Source organism: Macaca fascicularis, chromosome 4, assembly GCF_037993035.2.
Source record: "Macaca fascicularis isolate 582-1 chromosome 4, T2T-MFA8v1.1".
In the NCBI taxonomy this organism is placed as follows: domain Eukaryota; kingdom Metazoa; phylum Chordata; class Mammalia; order Primates; family Cercopithecidae; genus Macaca; species Macaca fascicularis.
In genome coordinates this window covers 13,754,611-13,774,472 of record NC_088378.1, presented here as the reverse complement: position 1 = coordinate 13,774,472, position 19,862 = coordinate 13,754,611, and the positions used below count along the sequence as shown (strand labels likewise).

The window sequence follows — 19,862 nt, the reverse complement described above, 5'->3', positions numbered from 1 at the left end:
ACAGACAGGAATTTCAATACAAAATGTAACTTAAGTTCTTTTGTGTGAAAAAGTTAAACTTAACTGTTCAAACCACCATATAGTATTTCACTTTTGACTAACAGCTTCAGGTTTTTGTGCCACCTGAATTCCAGCCTCTGTATTCTTGACTCTGGATAATCTAACCTCTGGATAAGAACAGCTTAACATTTCCTTAGTGTATAGCAAATCATCAGAAAAGGTCCTAGAGCTGATTTTTAGGAGCAAAATAAAGTCTGTAGCATAGAAGTCTTCCCTGACTTCAAGTAGCTTGATATTAAAGAACCACAATAGATCATCTCTTTGGCAGATGCAATATTAAGTTACATTGAATCCTTAAAATGTCAGCTCTTTAAGAAACAATACTCATTATCTTACCCTAAGAGTGTGTTTTTGAAAACAAGTCAAAATGAGGGGCAAAGTATAATTCTGGCATACTTCTTGACACCAGTGATTTCTAGAAATCAGACTGGAGATTCAAATTCTAGCCAACCAAGAAAAATAACTGAAACCTTTCGATTTATGATAAAAATAATATACCACTAAAAGCTGTAAGGATATTTCATATCCTTTAAACAACAGGTATGAAAGTTTTTTTGCAGTCAGGTTTGGAGGATACTTACCCTGTCATCAATTATGACCAAATCTTTTGGTTCTGTTCTATCAATCTTCAAGACACGATATTTCGTTTCTGCATTATTGCTCCCAACTAGGAAGTATCTCTATAAATAAAAAGGAATGTCATTAGTTTATCAAGGCATTTTGTGCTATACACATTTTATACCACTTCAGTTTTTGAAATTAAATACATTAATAAAGTCAGGTTACTTTTTAAAGAAATATTTCTGTTATGTATAACCGGCAGATTAAAGGAAAGCTGACTCCAAAAGGCCAATTTTAAAATTAAAATATTCCTAGTGGTTTCATGATAAAGATCAGTCTGATGTCTGAAATGTGCCCAGTAACCAGGTCAGATGAATTCAATTGTCATAAATTTAGAGATTAATCTAACTGATTAGAGGCTGATGTTTAAGCTTTACCAGGAAGAAGCTCTGGTAAAAACTCTAAAGCTCAACATGTAATTAGGAATGCTTAGACAATTATAGCTACTAAAGTACTGACAGCTTATCAAAGAACTACTTACAAATGTTCATAAATGTCTGATAATGTCTTTAATACAGCAACTATAAAATCTACCCCAGAGTCCCATAAATGATTAAAATGGTTGTCCTTCCCAAATGACCTTTTATAGATAAGCTACAAGAAATTATTATTATTCTTTCTTTCCTAAAACAGTTCCTTGGAGCATTCCGACTAAACACAATCACATTAGTCTTATTAAATAAATACTGGAGAGGTGCTGGGCGAGATGGCTGCCTAGAGGCAGCCGGGCAGAACAGCTGTCACGGAGGGGCCAGGACAACCGGAGCACTCCTAACAGATCTGCAGAGGGAAGGCACTGAGAGTGGTGGCAGGAAGACACAGAAGTTAGGCTGAAGAGTGAGGAAGTTGGGAACGCTGCATGGGACCACCATGCACCGGCATTTGTTCCTGGCCCCCAGTGACTCTGGGGGAATGGGTGAGTTGAACTGGTGAGGAGAAACTTACTCTCGTCAAGGCCTCTGGAATCCTGACAGAGGGAGGACTCCCTGAGCACCACAGACACTCGAGTTGGCAGGGAAAGCTGCTTAGAGAAGTGGTAGGGGCAACACGCTGGCTGATGCAGAGCCCAAAGGGTTTGGTATGGGAGCGTTTGTAGTGGAGCCCAGCCAGGCACACTCATCCCGCTAGGGTTGACTTGTTCCCATAGGAGACTTTAGCCGTACGGGAACTGTCAGACCTGAACTCTGAAGGGCGCTCTTGCCCATCGGACTGGACAGTCGACCGGAGAACCCCTTGGTCTGCTGACTTCTCTCCCAGGGCCCCAGTCCTGCTTGCAGGGCAGCCTCAGGTGCCCTAGGGGCCTGCATCAGAGTCCCTGTGCTGGTAGACTGGTACCTGACTGGTGAAGAGCTCTAGTGGGGTGGCCCCCATGGCCACCCAGCAGCCTACGCTCTCCCTCCCTCCACTGCAGCTTCCCCCAGGCTCACCACCACTTCCAACACCACTTTGCCAACATGTGTGTGCGCGGACGGGTTTTGTCTTCCTTGCCCTACCAGTGCACGTGTGTGCATGCATGTACCCTGTCCTGCCACTGCTGCAGTTGGGGGTGCAATCCACCTCCCTCCTTCAGCTGCACTGCCACTGCAGCTGAAGCCTTGGTGGGCCAGAGCCAGCCTGCCCCGTCCTCATCCCACCCCTGTGCCAATGCTGCCATGGGAGTGAAACTAGGCACAGAGACCAGTGGACCCTCCCCAACCCTCAGTGACCACAATCGCCTTCAGCACACAGAGAGTGTATATAGACCTGCATCTACCAGTGCCCCGCCCCTGTGCTAACAGGATCACCATGATGACTACATGCACACCAGCAGGGCCTCCCCCACCTCCTGAGCCATGCTGCCTCTGCTGCTGCTGTGAATGCCCACATGGAGGCAGGCACCTGCTGGCACCCTGCTACAGCCACCATGCTTTCGCTGCCACTGGCACATGTGAATGAGAAAAGATCCCACTGCCACCACACCATGAAATGCTTTGGCTGACACCACCTATCAAAGTGTAGTGACCAGCACTCACTACACGTTGGCACCCTCAGCACATTGGATACCTAACCTCAAGGAGCCAGAGAACAAAGTCAGAGCCCAATGCAAGTATTCCAGAATTAAAGCACACAGTCCAGGAGTTGGCAGCTGAATATTGGCCCCCTATAATCTTCCAGAAACAAAACCTGTCAACTGAATCCACCTTATCCCACAATCGAACCCTTAAGGTCATCAAATAGGATAAAAGAAAAAAAAAAGCCATACAAAGGTCAACAGCTTCAAAGACTGAAGAAACATTAGCCCACAAAGGTGAGAAAGAACCAGCGCAAGAACTCTGACAACTCAAAAAGCCAGAAGTGCCTTTTTTCCTCCAAAAGACTGCACTGTTTCTCTAGCAAGGGTTCTGAGATGGCTGACATGACAGAAATAGAATTCAGAATAGGAATAGAAATGAAGTTCATTGAACTACAGGAATATGTTAAAACCCAATCCAAGGAAGCTAAAAATCATGATAAAACATGACAGACAAAATAGCCAGCATAGAGAAGAACATAACTGACCTGATAGAGCTGAAAAATATACTACAAGAATTTCATAATGCAATCACAAGTACTAATAGCAGAACAGACCAACAGAAGAAAGAATCTCAGAGCTTGAAGACTGGCTTTCTGAAATAAGACAAGAATGGAGAAAAAAAGAATGAAGAGGTATGAACAAACCCTCCGAGTAATATGGGATTACGTAAAGAGACTGACTCTACAACTCACTGGTATACCAGAAAGAGAACGGAACCAACTTGGAAAACATATTTCCGGATATCATCCATGAGAAATTCCCCAACCTATCTAAAGAAGCCAACATTCAAATTAAAGAAATGCAGAGAACCCCAGTCAGATACTTCACTAGAAGATCATCCCCAAGGCACATTATCATCATATTCTCCAAGGTCAAACGAAAGAAACAATATTAAAGGCAGCTAAAGAGAAAGGTCAGGTGACCTAAAAAGGGAAGCCCATCAGACTAATGGTAGACCTCTCAGCTGAAACCCTAAAAGCCAGAAAAGATTGGGGGCCAATATTCACCTTCTTGAAGAAAATAATTTCCAACCCAGAATTTCATATGCAGCCAAACTAAGCTTCACAAGCAAAGGAGAAATAACATCCTTTTCAGATAAACATGCTGTGGGAATTTGTTACCACCAGAACTGCCTTGCAAGAGCTCCTGAAGGAATCACTAAATATGGAAAGGAAAGGCCATTCCCAGCCAACTACAAAAACACTCAAGTGACACTATAAAGCAACCACATAAACAAGTCTGCAAAATGACCAGCTAACATCCGGATGATAGGTTCACACATACCAATTCTAACTTTGAATGCAAATGGACTAAATACCCCATTTAAAAAATACACAGTGGCAAACTGGATAAAGGACTAAGACCCATGAGTATGCTGTCTTCAAGAGACCCATCTTACATGCAATAAAACACATAGGCTCAAAATAAAGGGACAAAGTAAAATCTATCAAGCAAACAGGAAACAGAAAAGAGCAGGGGTTGCAATTCTAGTGTCTGACTAAACAGACTGTAAACCAACAAAGAGTTTTAAAAAAAGACAAAGTTTTAAAAAAAGAGTTTTAAAAAAAGACACTACATAATGGTAAAGGGTTCAATTCAACAAGAAGATACAACTAATATATATATGCAGCCAACACAGGAACACTCAGATTAATAAAGCAAGCTTTTAGAGACCTTCAAAGAGACTTAGACTCCCACACACTAATAGTGGGAGACTTTAACACCACATTGACAATAGTAGACAGATCATCAAGACAAAATGAACAAGGATACTCAAAATCAGAGCTGAACTGAAGGAGACTGAGACACGAAAAACTGTTCAAAAGGTCAACGAATCTAGCAGCTGTTTTTTTTTTTAAACTAATAAAATATATAGACTGGAAGCTAGACTAGTAAAGAAAAGAGAGAAGATTCAAACAAACACAATCAGAAGCAACAAGGGGGATATTAACGCTGACCCCACAGAAATACTAACAACTATCAGAGAATAGTATGAACACCTCTATTCACATACACTAGAAAATCTAGAAGAAATGGATAAATTCCTGGACACATACACTGTCCCATGACTGAACCAGGAAGAAACTCAATCCCTGAACAGACCAGTAATGAGCTCTGAAATTGAGGCAGTAATTAGCCTACAAGGAAAAAAAAAAAAAAAACCCAGGTCCAGACGGATTCCAAGCTGAATTCTAGAAGACGTACAAAGAAGAACTAGTACCATTTCTACTGAAACTACTCCCAAAAAACTGAGGAGGAGGGGCTCCTCCCTAACTCATTCTATGAGGCCAGCATCATCCTAATACCAAAACCTGGCAGAGATACAACAAAAAAAGAAAACTTCAGGCCAATATCCTTGATGTACAGCAATGCAAAAATCCTCCACAAAATACTGGCAAATTGAATCCAGCAGCACATCAAAAAGCATATCCACTATGATAAAGTAGGCTTTATCCCTGGGATGCAAGGTTCAACGTATGCAAATCAATAAATGTGACTTGCCATATAAACAGAACTAAAGACAAAAATCACATGATTATCTCAATAGATGCAGATGCTTTCAATAAAATTCAATATCCATTCATGTTAAAAACTCAATAAACTAGGTATTGAAGGAACATACCTCAAAATAATAAAAACAATATATGACAAACCCACAGCCAACATCATACCAAATGTGCAACAGCTGGAAGCATTCCCCTTGAAAACTGGCACAAAACAAGGATGTCTTCTCTCAACACTCCTATTCAACACAGTATTGCAAGTTCTGGTCAGGGCAATCAGGCAAGAGAAAGAAATAAAAGGTATCCAAATAGGAAGAGAGGAAGTCAAACTATCCCTTTTCGCAGATAACATGATTCTATTTCTAGAAAACCCAATAGTCTCAGCCCAAAGGTTCTTAAGCTGATAAACAACTTCAGTAAAGTCTAAGAACACAATATCAACGTGCAAAAATCACTAGCATTCCTATACACCAACAACAGTCAAACTGAGAGCCAAATCAGGAACAAACTCCCATTCACAATTGTCACAAAAAAGAATAAAACACCTAGGAATACAGCTAACTATGGAGGTGAAAGATCTCTACAAGAACTACAAACCATTGCTCAAAGAAATCAGAGATGACACAAATAAATGGAAAAACATTCCATGTTCGTGGATAGGAAGAATCAATATTGTGAAAATGGCCATACTGCCCAAAGCAATTTACAGATTTGATGTTATTCCTATTAAATTACCACTGACATTTTTCACAGAACTAGAAAAAACTATATTAAAATTCATATGGAACCAATAAAGAGCCCAAATAGCCAACACAATCCTCAGCAATAAGAACAAAGCTGGAGGCATTATGCTACCCAACTTCAAACTATACTACAGGGCTACAGAAACCAAAACAGCATAGTACTGGTACAAAAACAGATACACAGACCAATAGAACAGAATAGAGAACCCAGAAATAAGGCCACATGTCTACAACTATCTAGTCTTTGACAAACCTTACTGAAACAAGTAATGGGGAAAGGATTCCCTATTCAATAAGTGATCCTGGGAGAACTGGCTAGCCATATGCAGAAGATTGAAACCGGACTCCTTCCTTATACCACATACAAAAATTAACTCAAGATGGATTAATGTCTTTAATGTAAAACTCAAAAGTATAAAAACTCTGGAAGATAATATAGGCAATACCATTCAGGACATAGGCACAGGTAAAGATTTCATAATGAAGATCCAAAAGCTATTGCAGCAAAAGCAAAAAATGACAAATGGGATCTAATTAAACTAAAGAGCTTCTGCACAGCAAAACAAACTATCAAGAGACTAAACAGACAACTTACAGAATAGGAGAAAATTTTTGCAAACTATACATCTGACAAAGATCTAATATCCAGCATCTGTGAGGGACTTAAACAAATTTACAAGAAAAAAAACCATTAAAAAGTGGGCAAAGCACATGGAGAGACACTTTTTAAAAGAAGACATACATGCAGCCAAAAATCATATGAAAAAAATCTCTGCATCACTGATTATTAGAGAAATGCAAATCAAAACCACAATGAAAGACCATCTCACACCAGTCAGAATGGCTATTACTAAAAAGTCAAAAGAAAACAACAGATGCTGGAAAGGTTTCAGAGAAAAAGGAACACTTATACACCGTTAGTGGGAGTGTATATTAGTTGAACCATTGTGGAAGACAGTGTGGCAATTCCTCTAAGACCTAAACAGAACTATCATTTGGCCCAGCAATCCCATTACTGGGTATACACCCAAAGGAATAGAAGTCGTTCTATTATAAAGACACATGCACACGTATGTTCACTGTAGTACTATTCACAATAGCAAAGACATGGATTCAACCTAAATGCCCATCAGTGATAGACTGGATAAAGAAAACATGGTACATATATACCATGGAATACTATGCAGCCATAAAAAAGTCCTTTGCAGGAACATGGGTGGAGCTGGAGGCCATTATCCTTGGCAAACGAATGCAAAAACAAAAAACCAAATACTGCATGTTCTCACTTACAAGTACATGGACACACAGAGGGAAGCAATAGACATCGGGGTTTTTTGGAGGGTAAAGGATGGGAGGAGGGAGAGGATCAAGAAAAATAACTAATGAGTACTAGGCTTAATACCTGCATGACAAAATAATCTGCACAACAAACCCCATGACACAGGTTTACCTACATAACAAACCTGCACGTGTACCCCAAACTTAAAAGTAAAAAAAAAAAGAATATTGAGAATGAAAAGAATAATCAAAATATACAAAAATACTGTATTTAAATGAAAATGCTTCTAAGAAAAACTGAAATTATTCTAAAATTCTATCTAAAAAATAAGTACAACTTCATTAGCAAAAACAGAGATATTTTGCTTCAAAAAGTCCTTTAAAAAGTGACACTTCTTAAACATTGCAAAAATTGCGAAAACACTGCCACAATCAACTCACATTGTGCCATTTACTATTGGACATATAAGGTGTAGATACACAAAGCAACTAAATAACAAATAAGTTTTTCGATATTAAAGGCCAAAATGAAGCATGTAGACCACAGGAAATCAGTAAATCAGTGCAGGAAAGATTAATGTGATGAGAAAATGTCAGACGAGTTGAGAAAAACTCGTCTGACGAGTTGGGTCTAGAATTGAACCTTCAAGAATGGATAGAAGAGACTATAGATGAGAAAAATGTCAGACAAGTTGGGTCTAGAATTGAACCTTCAAGAATGGATAACACTTTAAAAGGTAAGATACTACTGTATATTAGAACATGAACACTTGGATATACTGTTTTAACTTTAAATCTGGAGAAATAGATGGCATTTTTACTATTAAGTATATATATATGTGTGTGATATGTGTTTATAAAGTTCTGATTTACTGATAGGTTATGAAGAGCAAAACAATCTGTTAAAAATGATAAGTTAGCCTGATGTCAAGAGGAAAACTAGTCAAGAAATTCAATCTCGCATCTCCTAGGAGAGGTACAGTCTAGACGACATTATGAGTTATAATGAGGTAGAAATAAAGAAATTATAATAAAAATTAGTACACTAAGTTGGGACATCCAGTGACAGGATTCGATGTACTGGGGGCACAGTTCGACAAGCAAACAGAAAGAGAAAGGAAGTCAAAGAATCTCAGCCAGGCTTCAGCTAATTCCTGTCCCTGACACCCTACCCACCACTGAGAGGAGAGGGGGTAACCAATCTAACAACATTCACCTAAGAAGAATGATTTGTAAACTATATGTGCTTTTTAGAACAGGGAGCCCTTCTTGAGGACTTAAAAAATGGCTTCGAGGAGAGGAAACAGCAAGTGCAAAGACCTGAAAAGGGAAGAAGCCTGGCATGTTTGTTACAGGCACAAGAATAAGCGAGCAAATGTTCGTTCACAAAGCACCTAACACAGTGACTACAGCGGTCAGCACAAAGAAGCCACTCAATAAGTGTTAGTTCCTTTTCTTTCCTTCACTTTGTGAGAAGTCAGTGAGACTATGCCATTGTATTTGAGGAAAAAGACAAATGCCAGAGGAAAACAGAGAGTTAGCCCAAAGGGAGGAAAGCATGTTCAGGACCAGAATGGACCCACAATGAGAGAATGCACCAATCTGTTAGTAGTCAGTCTATGTCCTCAGGAGGGAAGAGCATGCAAACTGACAACCATGAATAGCATGCTTTAACAGAGGTATGAACTGGATGCCATGAGAACACAGGAAAGGCACTTGACTTATCTGGGGATGGTCACAGCAGGCTGGTGTAGTCCTGATGCTGAGTTTGGCCTTGAAGAACCTCTAAGCAGGACTTTGTGCACTGAGCCAAGACAGGGCCAGTGAACCATCCACGTCCACCTGCACCAATCCCTAAGCACTTTTGTTTCTATCTAAACGTAGTATTTACTTCTGAAAGTCTTGTCTAAAATTATTTGGGGCTTGTCTGCCCCCTACTATAAGCACCTCAGGAGACTGGGGCTAACTCTTTAACCTCTGGATTTTAATTCCCTAGTCTAGTAGCACAATATGGTACCTCAGGCACTGACTAAGTGTTAGGTGAAAGAACAGCTATGTACCACAGAGTAATCATTTCATTTGCTGGGTAATTTTCTAAGACATTTACACTAACCCATCTTTTCTGGGTAAGCACATAGAAAAATGGCTCTTAAGTCAACCACTCAGTAAGGAGGCACATCCTAGGTTTAAAAGAGGTAAAATCCCTAAATGAAATTCCCTAGAATTTTATTTTTTAATTTAACTTTTATTTTAGGTTTGGGGGTATGTATATGTGAAGGTTTGCTACATAGGTAAACTTGTGTTACAGGGGTTTGTTGTACAGAATTTTAATAAATCCTACGAAACCTAAAGATTAATTGCAATGGGATTATACTTTGGCAGTCTGTGATTTTAAAAACAGATATAAATCCTGACATGCTCATGGGCAAATGCATTATTGGACTTCGAAACACACACTTAGGAAGGCAGATCTGTACCTCCCATATCCAGATTCTTCCAAAGAATCCATGAATCAGACAAAGGCTAAAACCCACAGAATCTGGAAATAGATTAGAGTGGAGGGAAAGAAATGGGGAGCACTATAACTACCCGCATTCTCTCTCTTCTCAGTCTAAGAATCCTAAAAATGTTTTGTGCAGAGAACAGCGACCTCACGTGGAGCCAGTTATGTGGGAAAGAAAACCCCTGCATTTCAGCGGGCCTGTTGTAGACCGCGGAATCCCTGCCTGCACTGCCCTCTGGTGGGCAGCTGACCATCCACTTTCACACCAATTTTTTAAGTGGTAACTTCCAGAAGGGCCTTGTTTCTACTTGTTCTTATTTCCTTCCTGTTGAATACATCAACTCTGTATATCCTCAGCCTTTATTACATTTAATAGTATGTCTCAAAATGGACCTCAGCATTTTGGGGATTCAAAATTTCCCTAAAGTTTCCCTCCATTAAAGTTTTCTCCACTGTTGATTTTTTCCCCAATTTTTAATTTTAAAAAATTTTCAAAGACAACAGAACAGTACAACGAACACCCATATACCCTTCATTTAGATTCACCAACTGATAATATTTTGTTGCATTTGTTTTCTCCCTCCCCCACTCCTGATAGATGCTTTCTTCCTCTGAACCTCTGAAAATGAGTTGCAGGTATCATCACACATAATCATAATATCGATACAATATTACGTATGTACAATTTATATTCCAATTTTCCCCACATCTCTCTATAATATCCTCTATAGCTGGATTTTTAAAAGCCAGAATCTAATCAAGGACCATGTATTACATATCTTTATGTAAAGATATGTTACATCTTTTTAAATCTTTTAATCTAGAATAGTCCATCAGGCTTTGTTTTTCATGACTCCATCATTTTTAAAGAGCCTACTTTTTATTTATTTATTTTTTTGAGATGGAGTCTCATTCTGTCACCCAGGCTGGAGTGCAGTGGTGTGATCTTGGCTCACCAGAACCTCCGCTTCCTGGCTTCCCGGGTTCAAGCAATTCTCCTCCCTCAGCCTCCTGAGTAGCTGGGATTACAGACGTGCACCATGGCACCCAGCTACTTTTTTTTTTTTTTTTTTTTTTTTGTATTTTTAGTAGAGACAGGGTTTCGCCATGTTAGCCAGGCTGGTCTCGAACTCCTGACCTCAAATGATCCACCTGTTTTGACCTCCCAAAGTGCTGGGATTACAGGTATGAGCCACCATGCAAGCCCCAAGCCCACATTTTTTTACGTAAATTTTCTTGGTGTTTCTATTGATGTCACTCATTTGACCACTGACTAGTAAATGCCTCATATGTGTCAGGAACTGGGCTCAATGCCTGAGGAAAAAGATAAATTGAAGATATATTTTGGAGCTATATTACTGGTAGATGGGATCAGGAAGGAGAGTAATAGATCCAAGTACCTTTAAGCAGATAGCTAGATGATGGTGCCACTTACTGATGTCGAGATGATTGGAGAAGAAACAGGTTTGAAGGGAAACCAAGAGTTCTGTTTACAACATGCCCAGAGAGGCCAAGTGAGAACTCAGTGGGTAAAAGAGCTCAGTGGGTGCCATCAGCACGTATGCAGCATTTAAAGCCATGGGACTGGGTTAAACCTACTAGAGAGAGTAGGGAGAGTGAAGAGAGCCCAAAAAAGCTAGCCTGAGGAACTTCATTATTTAGAGGCTGGATATGGAGAAGGAACCAGCTGAGAAGATTGGGAGGAATGGCTGGTGAATGAGAAAACCCCAGCACGGGGCGGACTCGTCAAAGCAAAGAAAGATCATCTGGGAAAGGAGAAAGCAGTCACATTCACATCAGATGCTGCTGAGAAGTCAAGTCGATAAGAACAGAGCATCTGACGACAGGCGCTTATGAGTGGCCCTTCTGTGGGCAGTCTCAGGGACAGAGTGGGGGCAAGATGCACAACGGAGGTGTCTGAAGTGCAAAACAAGTAGAATCCTGGATAAAGATGGGGGAGTGGACACCTCTGGTCCTCCCAAACATCTTACTAAAACCATAGTAAAGTTTTTTATGTTCGTTTTTAGGCTCAAGCCCCAAGAGCAAGAGGAGGAACAAAGAAGATAAAGGGGAAAAATAAAAACCATTTGAAACTGAAAAGCATGTGTAACAAAGCTGACGCCTAAACTGGCAATGGAAAAGTCAAGAAGCAATCCGATTTACACAATAGAACCTCCAAAACGGAATTTGAGAATTTGAGGCCCCGATACCTCTGTAGTGTCAGAAGAAGATAAAAAGAAGAGAGCACAAAAAGAAGTTAGCACAGCTTCTAAAAAGAAAAAAGAAAAAAAAAAAACAAGCATCAAACTAAAGACCTCGAGCAGAATAACATTAGAAGCTCTCAGCAACAACGCTGGAAGGTGGAAGAGAATGACATAAGGCCTTCAAAATTCTAAAGGAAAATTCATTCCAATTCTTAATTCAATATTTATTTTGTCAATCAAACCTGAGGGTGGCATAGGACATTTTTAGACATGCATGGGCTTTAAAAAAAAAAAAAAAAAAAAGACCTTTCCATGAACCCTTTCTCATGAAGTAATTAAAGGAAGTACTCTACCAAAACGAGGTCATAATCAAGAAACAGGAAATTATGGGATCTAGGAAAACAGGGAAACTGTCACAGACAGTATGATATAGGGTAACGGTGAAGGGAAACCACAGGATGGCAGCTGTAGTGCAGGCCTTGGGAGCATCCAGTCCGGACTAAAGCCATTGCTTCAAGATGAAACCCAGAAGAATACTTAAGGGGTGTGAATGTGTTGAGAGATTTATACATCTAGGGGAAAGTCAGGGTTCAATTTATTACAAATTTGTAGTAAGAACTAGGGATTGAAAGAAGACGGAAAAGTCATCTCAAGTACTGGCAGAGTCTGAAGAAGCAAAAGGCCCCCTAGTTCAAATGGTAGAGGGAAAGGAGATAAATAAAATATCCAAGAAGAACAGGGAAGGAAAGGGAGCAGTAATTGGAGCACACAGGATTTCCATAGACCAGGCATGCCTCAGCCGGACTCCCTAAATGTACATATACATGCAAGTAGGTGCCTACAAATCAACATCACTGGGGAAAAGGTTTGTGTGTTTGTAGATATGCTGGGGCTTGGGATTTGGCAGGAGTTCGGGTGGAGAATTAGGATACCAAAAAAAGCTACATTGAAATAATACCTGTTAAGATAGAAGATGAGCTAAGCTGGCTCTCTTCTGAAAGTAAAGTGTCATTGTTCAAGCAAAAGCTTAAAATTTCAATATAGCTTTAACAGAGGTGACTTGGTATAAAGATGAGTATTTCTAAAATATATATGTGAAATCCACAATGGAATACAATAGGTAATCCACTTAACGGGCAATTCAGTATCTACTAACATTATCTCCTTTTATAATGACAGGCTAATTAATCACTCACTTTTCATCTGAGGGAGGAAAATCAGCCTTCTTGAAAGAAATTTTAGGTTGTATGACAGCTTCAATTCATGTTAAACTTCACTTGAACTTTCAGATTAAATGTATTATTTGTAAAGAGCACCATGAAGTTGCTTCTCCCAATCTAACAGTATTGCAAGCCTGCCTTCTCACTTAGTCCAGTAATCCCAGTAATTGGGTAATGCAGCCCAGAAGGGGGAAGTGAATCTCAAGAGAGGTCTGCAAGTCTATCCATTAGAGCTTCAGGGCTTTACTCTGGGGAAGCTTCAAATCCTCTGTAGAAGCAAGAAGAATGTCACCTCCAACCACACATTCTACACCAGTTATTAATATAATCGCTGTTTCTCTCACTTTATATACTTTGGTTTCCTTTTCCAATCCTTAGTCAACTACACCCTATATTGCTCTCTCCCATTCCCTGATTACACAAATCAAGGCTAATTAAGAAAGGTGCATTTCCTCGCCATGTGGTTCTTGTTTTATTCTACTTTCTGTGATGGGGGTGGGAGGGAGCTTCCTTAAATCCTTTCGGAACAAGGCAGACAATAAATGCATACATGTACACTAACAATCTTGAACAAGTAAGAGTAAAGATTATCCTAACAACTTTCATCTCCCCACCCTCTGCAAAACAGACACATGCAGACACATGCAGACCTAGTTCTGTTTAGCTACCAATTTTAACATCAACCATTATGTGTTCATTTCTTTGTTATGAAATGGTCACTTATTGTGATGCTAAGATCCCTATGCCATCACATATTAAGCAAGGGCACCTTCTTGTAAAGGCAAACTGCAGTTTCACCCAGGATAACTTCAGGTTGCTAAATCTCTGCTGGAAACTCCTAGTTGCACTGGGCTGTATGACTGTTAGCGCTGCGTTAGGCCTGGGCCACAGGGCATATTAGGGACCAGGGCAGAGTCACAAGAGCTAAGGAGCTTATTGAAGGTGCTGGGTGCCAAAGAGAATAGGTAAGTCTGGGAAAGGGTCAACCCTCACAAGCTGGAACTACACTTCCTGCATGTCATCTGCCAACACAGCTCCCTCTCCTCTCCAGATACTCCTCAAAATCCACCTCTATACACAGAGAACAATAATGACCTGAATTTCACCTGCAGAGCAAGTCTACCCAATTATCTTTCTAAATGAAGGCTCAGGACAAGAGACAGCCCATCTTGTCCACTGTCTCTTTTGCTCATTAATGTGTCTCCTAATTCCTTCATAACCAACTAAAGGTAGAGTGTCCCTTATCTAAAAATGCTTGGAACCAGAAGTGAATCAGATTTTGTATTTTCTTAGATTTTTAAAATATACATAATGAGCTATCCTGGGGATGGGACCCAATCTAAACATAACAATTTATGTTTCATATACACCTTAGAGACATAGCCTAAAGGCTATGTCTTAAATACAATGTCTTAAATAATTTTGTGCATGAAACAAAGTTTGCATACACTGAACCATCAGAAAGCAAAGATGTCACTCGCTCAGCCACCCATGTGGACATTCCATAGTTGTTGGCATTACCACTTGTGGTGTCATGTCGTGTCCAAAAAAATTTTGGATTTTGGAGCATTTCAGATTTCATATTTTCAAATTAGGGATACTCAACCCATAATACACCCCCATCAACCAAAACAAGAATGCCCATTTCTTTCAAACACTTCCCAGCAACGGCTTTGGCAAATCTTTGCCATTCTAATAGGGGAAAAAAGGGAATCTATTTTCATTTTATTGCTTTAATTACTTGCAAGTTGAGTATCTTTTCATATTCAAACTTCTTTTTAGTGAGCTACTTGTTTATATCCTTGTCCTTTTTATTGGGTGTTTTATTTTTCAGACTGATTTTATAAGATATTTTTGCACGTAAGGATATACTGCTTTATCTGTTGTCCAGGTTACCAAGACTTTCACCATCTGTCATTAATCTTTTGACTACTTTTAAATTTACATTGATAGTTTTAAATGTTTTATATTAGAAAAGAAAAAAAATTAAGTCAATGGTATAAATTTCTATCTTATGAAGCTAGAGAAAGATGAACTGATTGCTATGGTCTAAATGTTTATGTCCTCCCAAACATTTAAAATTCGTATGTTGAAACCTAATCCTTTCTGCAACAGTATTCAGAAGTGGAACTTTTTGGAAGTGATTCAATCCTGAGAGCAGAGCCCTCCTGAATGGGGATAGTGCACTTATGAAACAGTCCCGATGAAGCCTTATTTGCTTCTTCCATCGTGTGTGGACACAGCAGGTCCTCACCAGACACTCAGTCTGCCAGTGCCTTGATCTTGGACTTACCAGCCTCCAAACTGTGAGAATCAAATGTTCATTGTTTATAAGCCACCTAGTTGATGGTATTTTGTTATAGCAGCCTGAACAGAATAAGACACTGATTAATCCAAAATGCACATGAGAGTCCAGGCACAGTGGCTCACGCCTGTAATCCCAGCACTTTGGGAGGCTGAGGCAGGCAAATCACTTGAAGTCAGGAGTTCCAGACCAGCCTAGCCAACATGGTGAAATCCTGTCACTACCAAAAATAGAAAAAATTAGCCAGGCATGGTGGCGTGGGCCTGTAGTCCCAGTGACTGGGGAGGCTACGGTAGGAGAATGGCTTGAACCCAGGAGGCAGAGGCTGCAGTGAGCCAAGATCGAGCCACTGCACTCCAGCCTGGGTGACAGAGCAAAACTCCATCTCAAAAAGAAAAAAAAAAAAAATGCATATGAGGAAAAAAAATAAGCCTAAGAGCAGAAATTAATTAACCAGAAAATACACAATAGAGAAAATTAACCAAGTCAAAAGTTTATTCTTTCAAATCCCTAGCAAGATGAATCAAGGGAAAACGGAAGAGAACACAAAACACCAATGTCAGAAATAAAAGTGAGAATTTTACTACGAATCCTATAGACATCAAAAGGATTATAAGGGAATATTATGGGCAACTTAATGCCAATAAATTCAATGACTAAGATAAAATGAACAAATTCCTGGAAAAACATAATTTATCGAAACTGATTCTAGGTCCGCTGAAAATCTGTATAGCCCTATATCTGTTATGGAAAATGATTGATATCATTATCAAAATTCACCCCACAAAGCAACTCTATCCACAAAACTTTCACTGGCGAATCCTAGCAAACATTGAAAAACAGAAGCAATACCAATCACGTTATCACTTTCAGAAAATGAACTTTTTTTTTTTTTTTTTTTTTGAGACGGAGTCTCGCTCTGTCGCCCAGGCTGGAAGGCAGTGGCCGGATCTCAGCTCACTGCAAGCTCCACCTCCCGGTTTTACGCCATTCTCCTGCCTCAGCCTCCCGAGTAGCTGGGACTACAGGCGCCCGCCACCTCACCCGGCTAGATTTTTTTTTTGTATTTTTTAGTAGAGACGGGGTTTCACCGTGTTAGCCAGGACGGTCTTGATCTCCTGACCTCGTGATCCGCCTGTCTCGGCCTGAAAATGAACACTTTTTAACTCATTTTATGAAGTTGGAGTTATCCTGATACCAAAATCAGACAAAGACATTAAGAAAATGATAGACCAATATCCTGAATGTATTAATAAAAGCAAAAATCCTCAACAAAATATTAGCATATAGAATCTAGCAATATATAAAAACAGTAATAAACCATGATCAAGTAGAGTATACCTCCAAAATCCAAGGTTTAACATTTGAAAGTGAATTAATGTAATTGGCCATGATATGCAAATAAAGAAAATGTCATGTGCAGATGTGGAAAAAACATTTGACAAAATTCAATATCCATTCATGATTTTATTATAAAGCCTCATCAGACCAAAGCAAGAAATATTCCTCAATCTGAAAAAGGGTATCTAACCAATAGCTTACATCATACTCAATAGTGAAAGACCGAATACTTTCCCTCTAAGATAAAAAACAAGACAAGAATGTCTGTTCTGGTCACTTCTATTCAACTTTGTACTAGAGGTCCTGGTCAGGGCCGTAGGTCAAAAAAAAGAAATAAATGGCGAAAAAAATGGTTAAAAAAAAACGATGGGGAAGCAAAAAGTGTTCCTCTTTCTAGATTACACAATTTCAATTATCCCAAATTGGTCTACAGATTCCATAAAATCCAAATCATAATCCCAACAAGCTTTTTTGACAAGCCCACTGTAAAATTCACGTGGAAACACAAAGGTATAGAATAGTCATAATAATTTGGGAAAAGAATAAAGCTGGAAAACTTCCTGATATTAAGACTTACTATAAAACTACAATTATCAAGACAAGTTGGTAATGACATTTAAAAAATTAAAAAAATTAATCAAAGGAAAGAGTTTAAGAAAAGATCCACATTTATTCAGTCAACTAATTTTTTCAAAGGATGCCAAAGAAATTTAATAAAGGATAGGCTTTTTTACAAACGATACGGGACAACTGAGGTACAGACAAAAGTCAACTTTAATCTCTGCAGCCTCCAATAACTCCTAATGATTACTGTCTCTTGGCATTCATGTCCTTCATATGGTCCCCTCCCACCCTGAACAGGGCTAACCTGTGTTAAGAATATTGTAGAAATGATAGAGTGTGACTTCTGAGGCTCAGTCACAAAAGACACTGCAGTTTCCTCCTTGTTTCTCTTGTATAACTCTCTGGATGAAGCAGGCTACCGCATTGTAAGGACAGACACTCAAGAAGTCCTGTGGAAATGTCCATGATGCAAGAAGGCAAAGTTCCTTGTCAACAGTCAGCTCAACTTGTCAGGCACGTGAGTTAGCCATTTTGGAAGTAAATCTGCCATTTCTTTCAAGCCTTCAGATGACTGCAACCCAGTTGAATCTTGACTGCAATTTCATGAGACCCTGAGCCAGAATCACTCAGCTAAGTCACTCCCAAAATCCTGATCTACTGAATCATACATTTTTCCCTTTTTGAGGTAAAATGTAATAATTGTACATATGAAACACAGAGTGATATTTCAACACATGCATACATTGCATAATGATCAAATCAGGGTAATTAGTATATCCATCACCTCAAACATTTATCATTTCTTTGCATTGGGATCACTCAAAATCCTTTCTTCTAGCTACGTGAAAATGTATGATAAATTATTTATCTATAGTCTGCCTACAGTGCTATAAAACACTAGAGCTTATTCCTCCTATGTAGCTGTTATTTTATATCTGTTAACCCTCCCTCCCTATCATTCCCTCTTTCCTACCCTTCCTACCCTCGAATAACCACAATTCTCCTCTCTGCTTCTATAAGCTCAACATTGTTTTTTAGCTCCCACATATGAGTGAGAACATTTTTCTATGCCTGCCTTATTTCATGTAACATAATGTCCTCCACACTCATCCATATTTGCTGTGAATGACAGAAATTCATTTTTTCGTGACTGAATAGTATTCCATTGTGTGTATATATACCAGATTTTTTAATCCACTCACCTGTTGATGGACATTTAGGCTGATTATATATCTTAACTATTGTGAATAGTGCTGCAATAAACATGGAGGTGCTGATATCTCTTTGACATACTGATTTCCTTTCTTTTGAATATATAAGGGGACTCGATAAAGTTCATGGAAAATGCATATTACAAAAAAGCTATGGATTTCAAAAAATTTTTGCACCAAAATAAACTGATACTAACTTGCTATAACATGTCTGAACAGGATCTAGTTGGAAGTACTAGGAAGGGTAAGAGATCGGTTTGAAAAGAGCCCATCAGAGCAACATGAATTCTGCTAAAATTGAAACAAGAACAAACATCAAGTCTATGGTAAAACTTGGGTGGAAGAATGGTGAAATCATTGATGCTTATTAAAAGTTTATGGGGACAATGCCCCAAAGAAATATGCAGTTTACAAATAAATAACTTTAAGAAGGGATGGGATGACGTTGAAGATGAAGCCCACAGCAGCAGACCATCCATGTAAATTTTTCAAGAAAAAAATTCATCTTGTTTGTTCCTTGATTAAAGAGAACAGATGATTAACAGCAGAAATAGGAGCCAACACCATAGACATCTCAATTGGTACAACTGACACAATTCTGCCTGAAAATTTAAAGTTGAGCACACTTTCCATTTGACGGCTCCCAACACTGTTTCACCCAGATCAGCTGCAGACAAGAGCAGAGCCTTCTATAGAAATTTTAAACAAGTGAGATCAAGATCCTGAAGCATTTCTTCGAAGAACTGTATTAAACATGGCTTTACCAGTATGATCCTAAAGTCAAAGCACAGTCAAAGCAATAGCTACCAACAGATGGCAGTGATCCAATTAAAGCAAAGCAGACCAGCCAAGAGGAAAGGTCATGGCAACATCTGTGTATGTGTGTGTGTACTCCCTGCATTTTGCTCGTTGACTTTCTGGAAAGCTAAAGAACGGTATCTGCTTATTATGACAGTGTTTTGAGAGAGTCAGCCAACACTTCAGGAGAAAAATACCCAGGAAGCTCCATCACAGAGTCTTTCTCCACCTCAACAATGCTCCTGCTCATTCCTCTCATCAAACATGGGAATTTTGCAAGAGTTTCAATGGAAAATAATTAGGCCTCTGCCTTACAGTTCCAATTTTGCTCCTTCTGACTTCTTTTTGTTTTCTCATCTTAAAAAAAAAAAATCCTTAAAGGGCACCTATTTTTCTTTAGTTAACAAAGTAAAAAAGACTGCACCAACATGGTTAAATTCCCAGGACCCTCAGATCT

At 39.2% G+C, this 19,862-nt stretch overlaps 1 protein-coding gene across 7 annotated transcripts in view; it reads right to left on the bottom strand.

Moving 5' to 3' along the window:
• FIG4 (FIG4 phosphoinositide 5-phosphatase) overlaps positions 1–19,862 on the bottom strand; it is a 128,808-nt gene that overhangs the window by 104,968 nt on the left and 3,978 nt on the right. For all 7 annotated transcript variants that reach the window (XR_012433346.1, XM_074036862.1, XM_005551566.4 and 4 more), the window contains exon 2: positions 642–740. Coding sequence is in view for 3 of the 7 variants with exons in the window: in XM_005551566.4 (XP_005551623.1) it covers positions 642–740 (99 nt within the window). In the remaining 4 variants the exon portion in view is untranslated. The remainder of the gene's footprint in view (positions 1–641; positions 741–19,862) is intronic.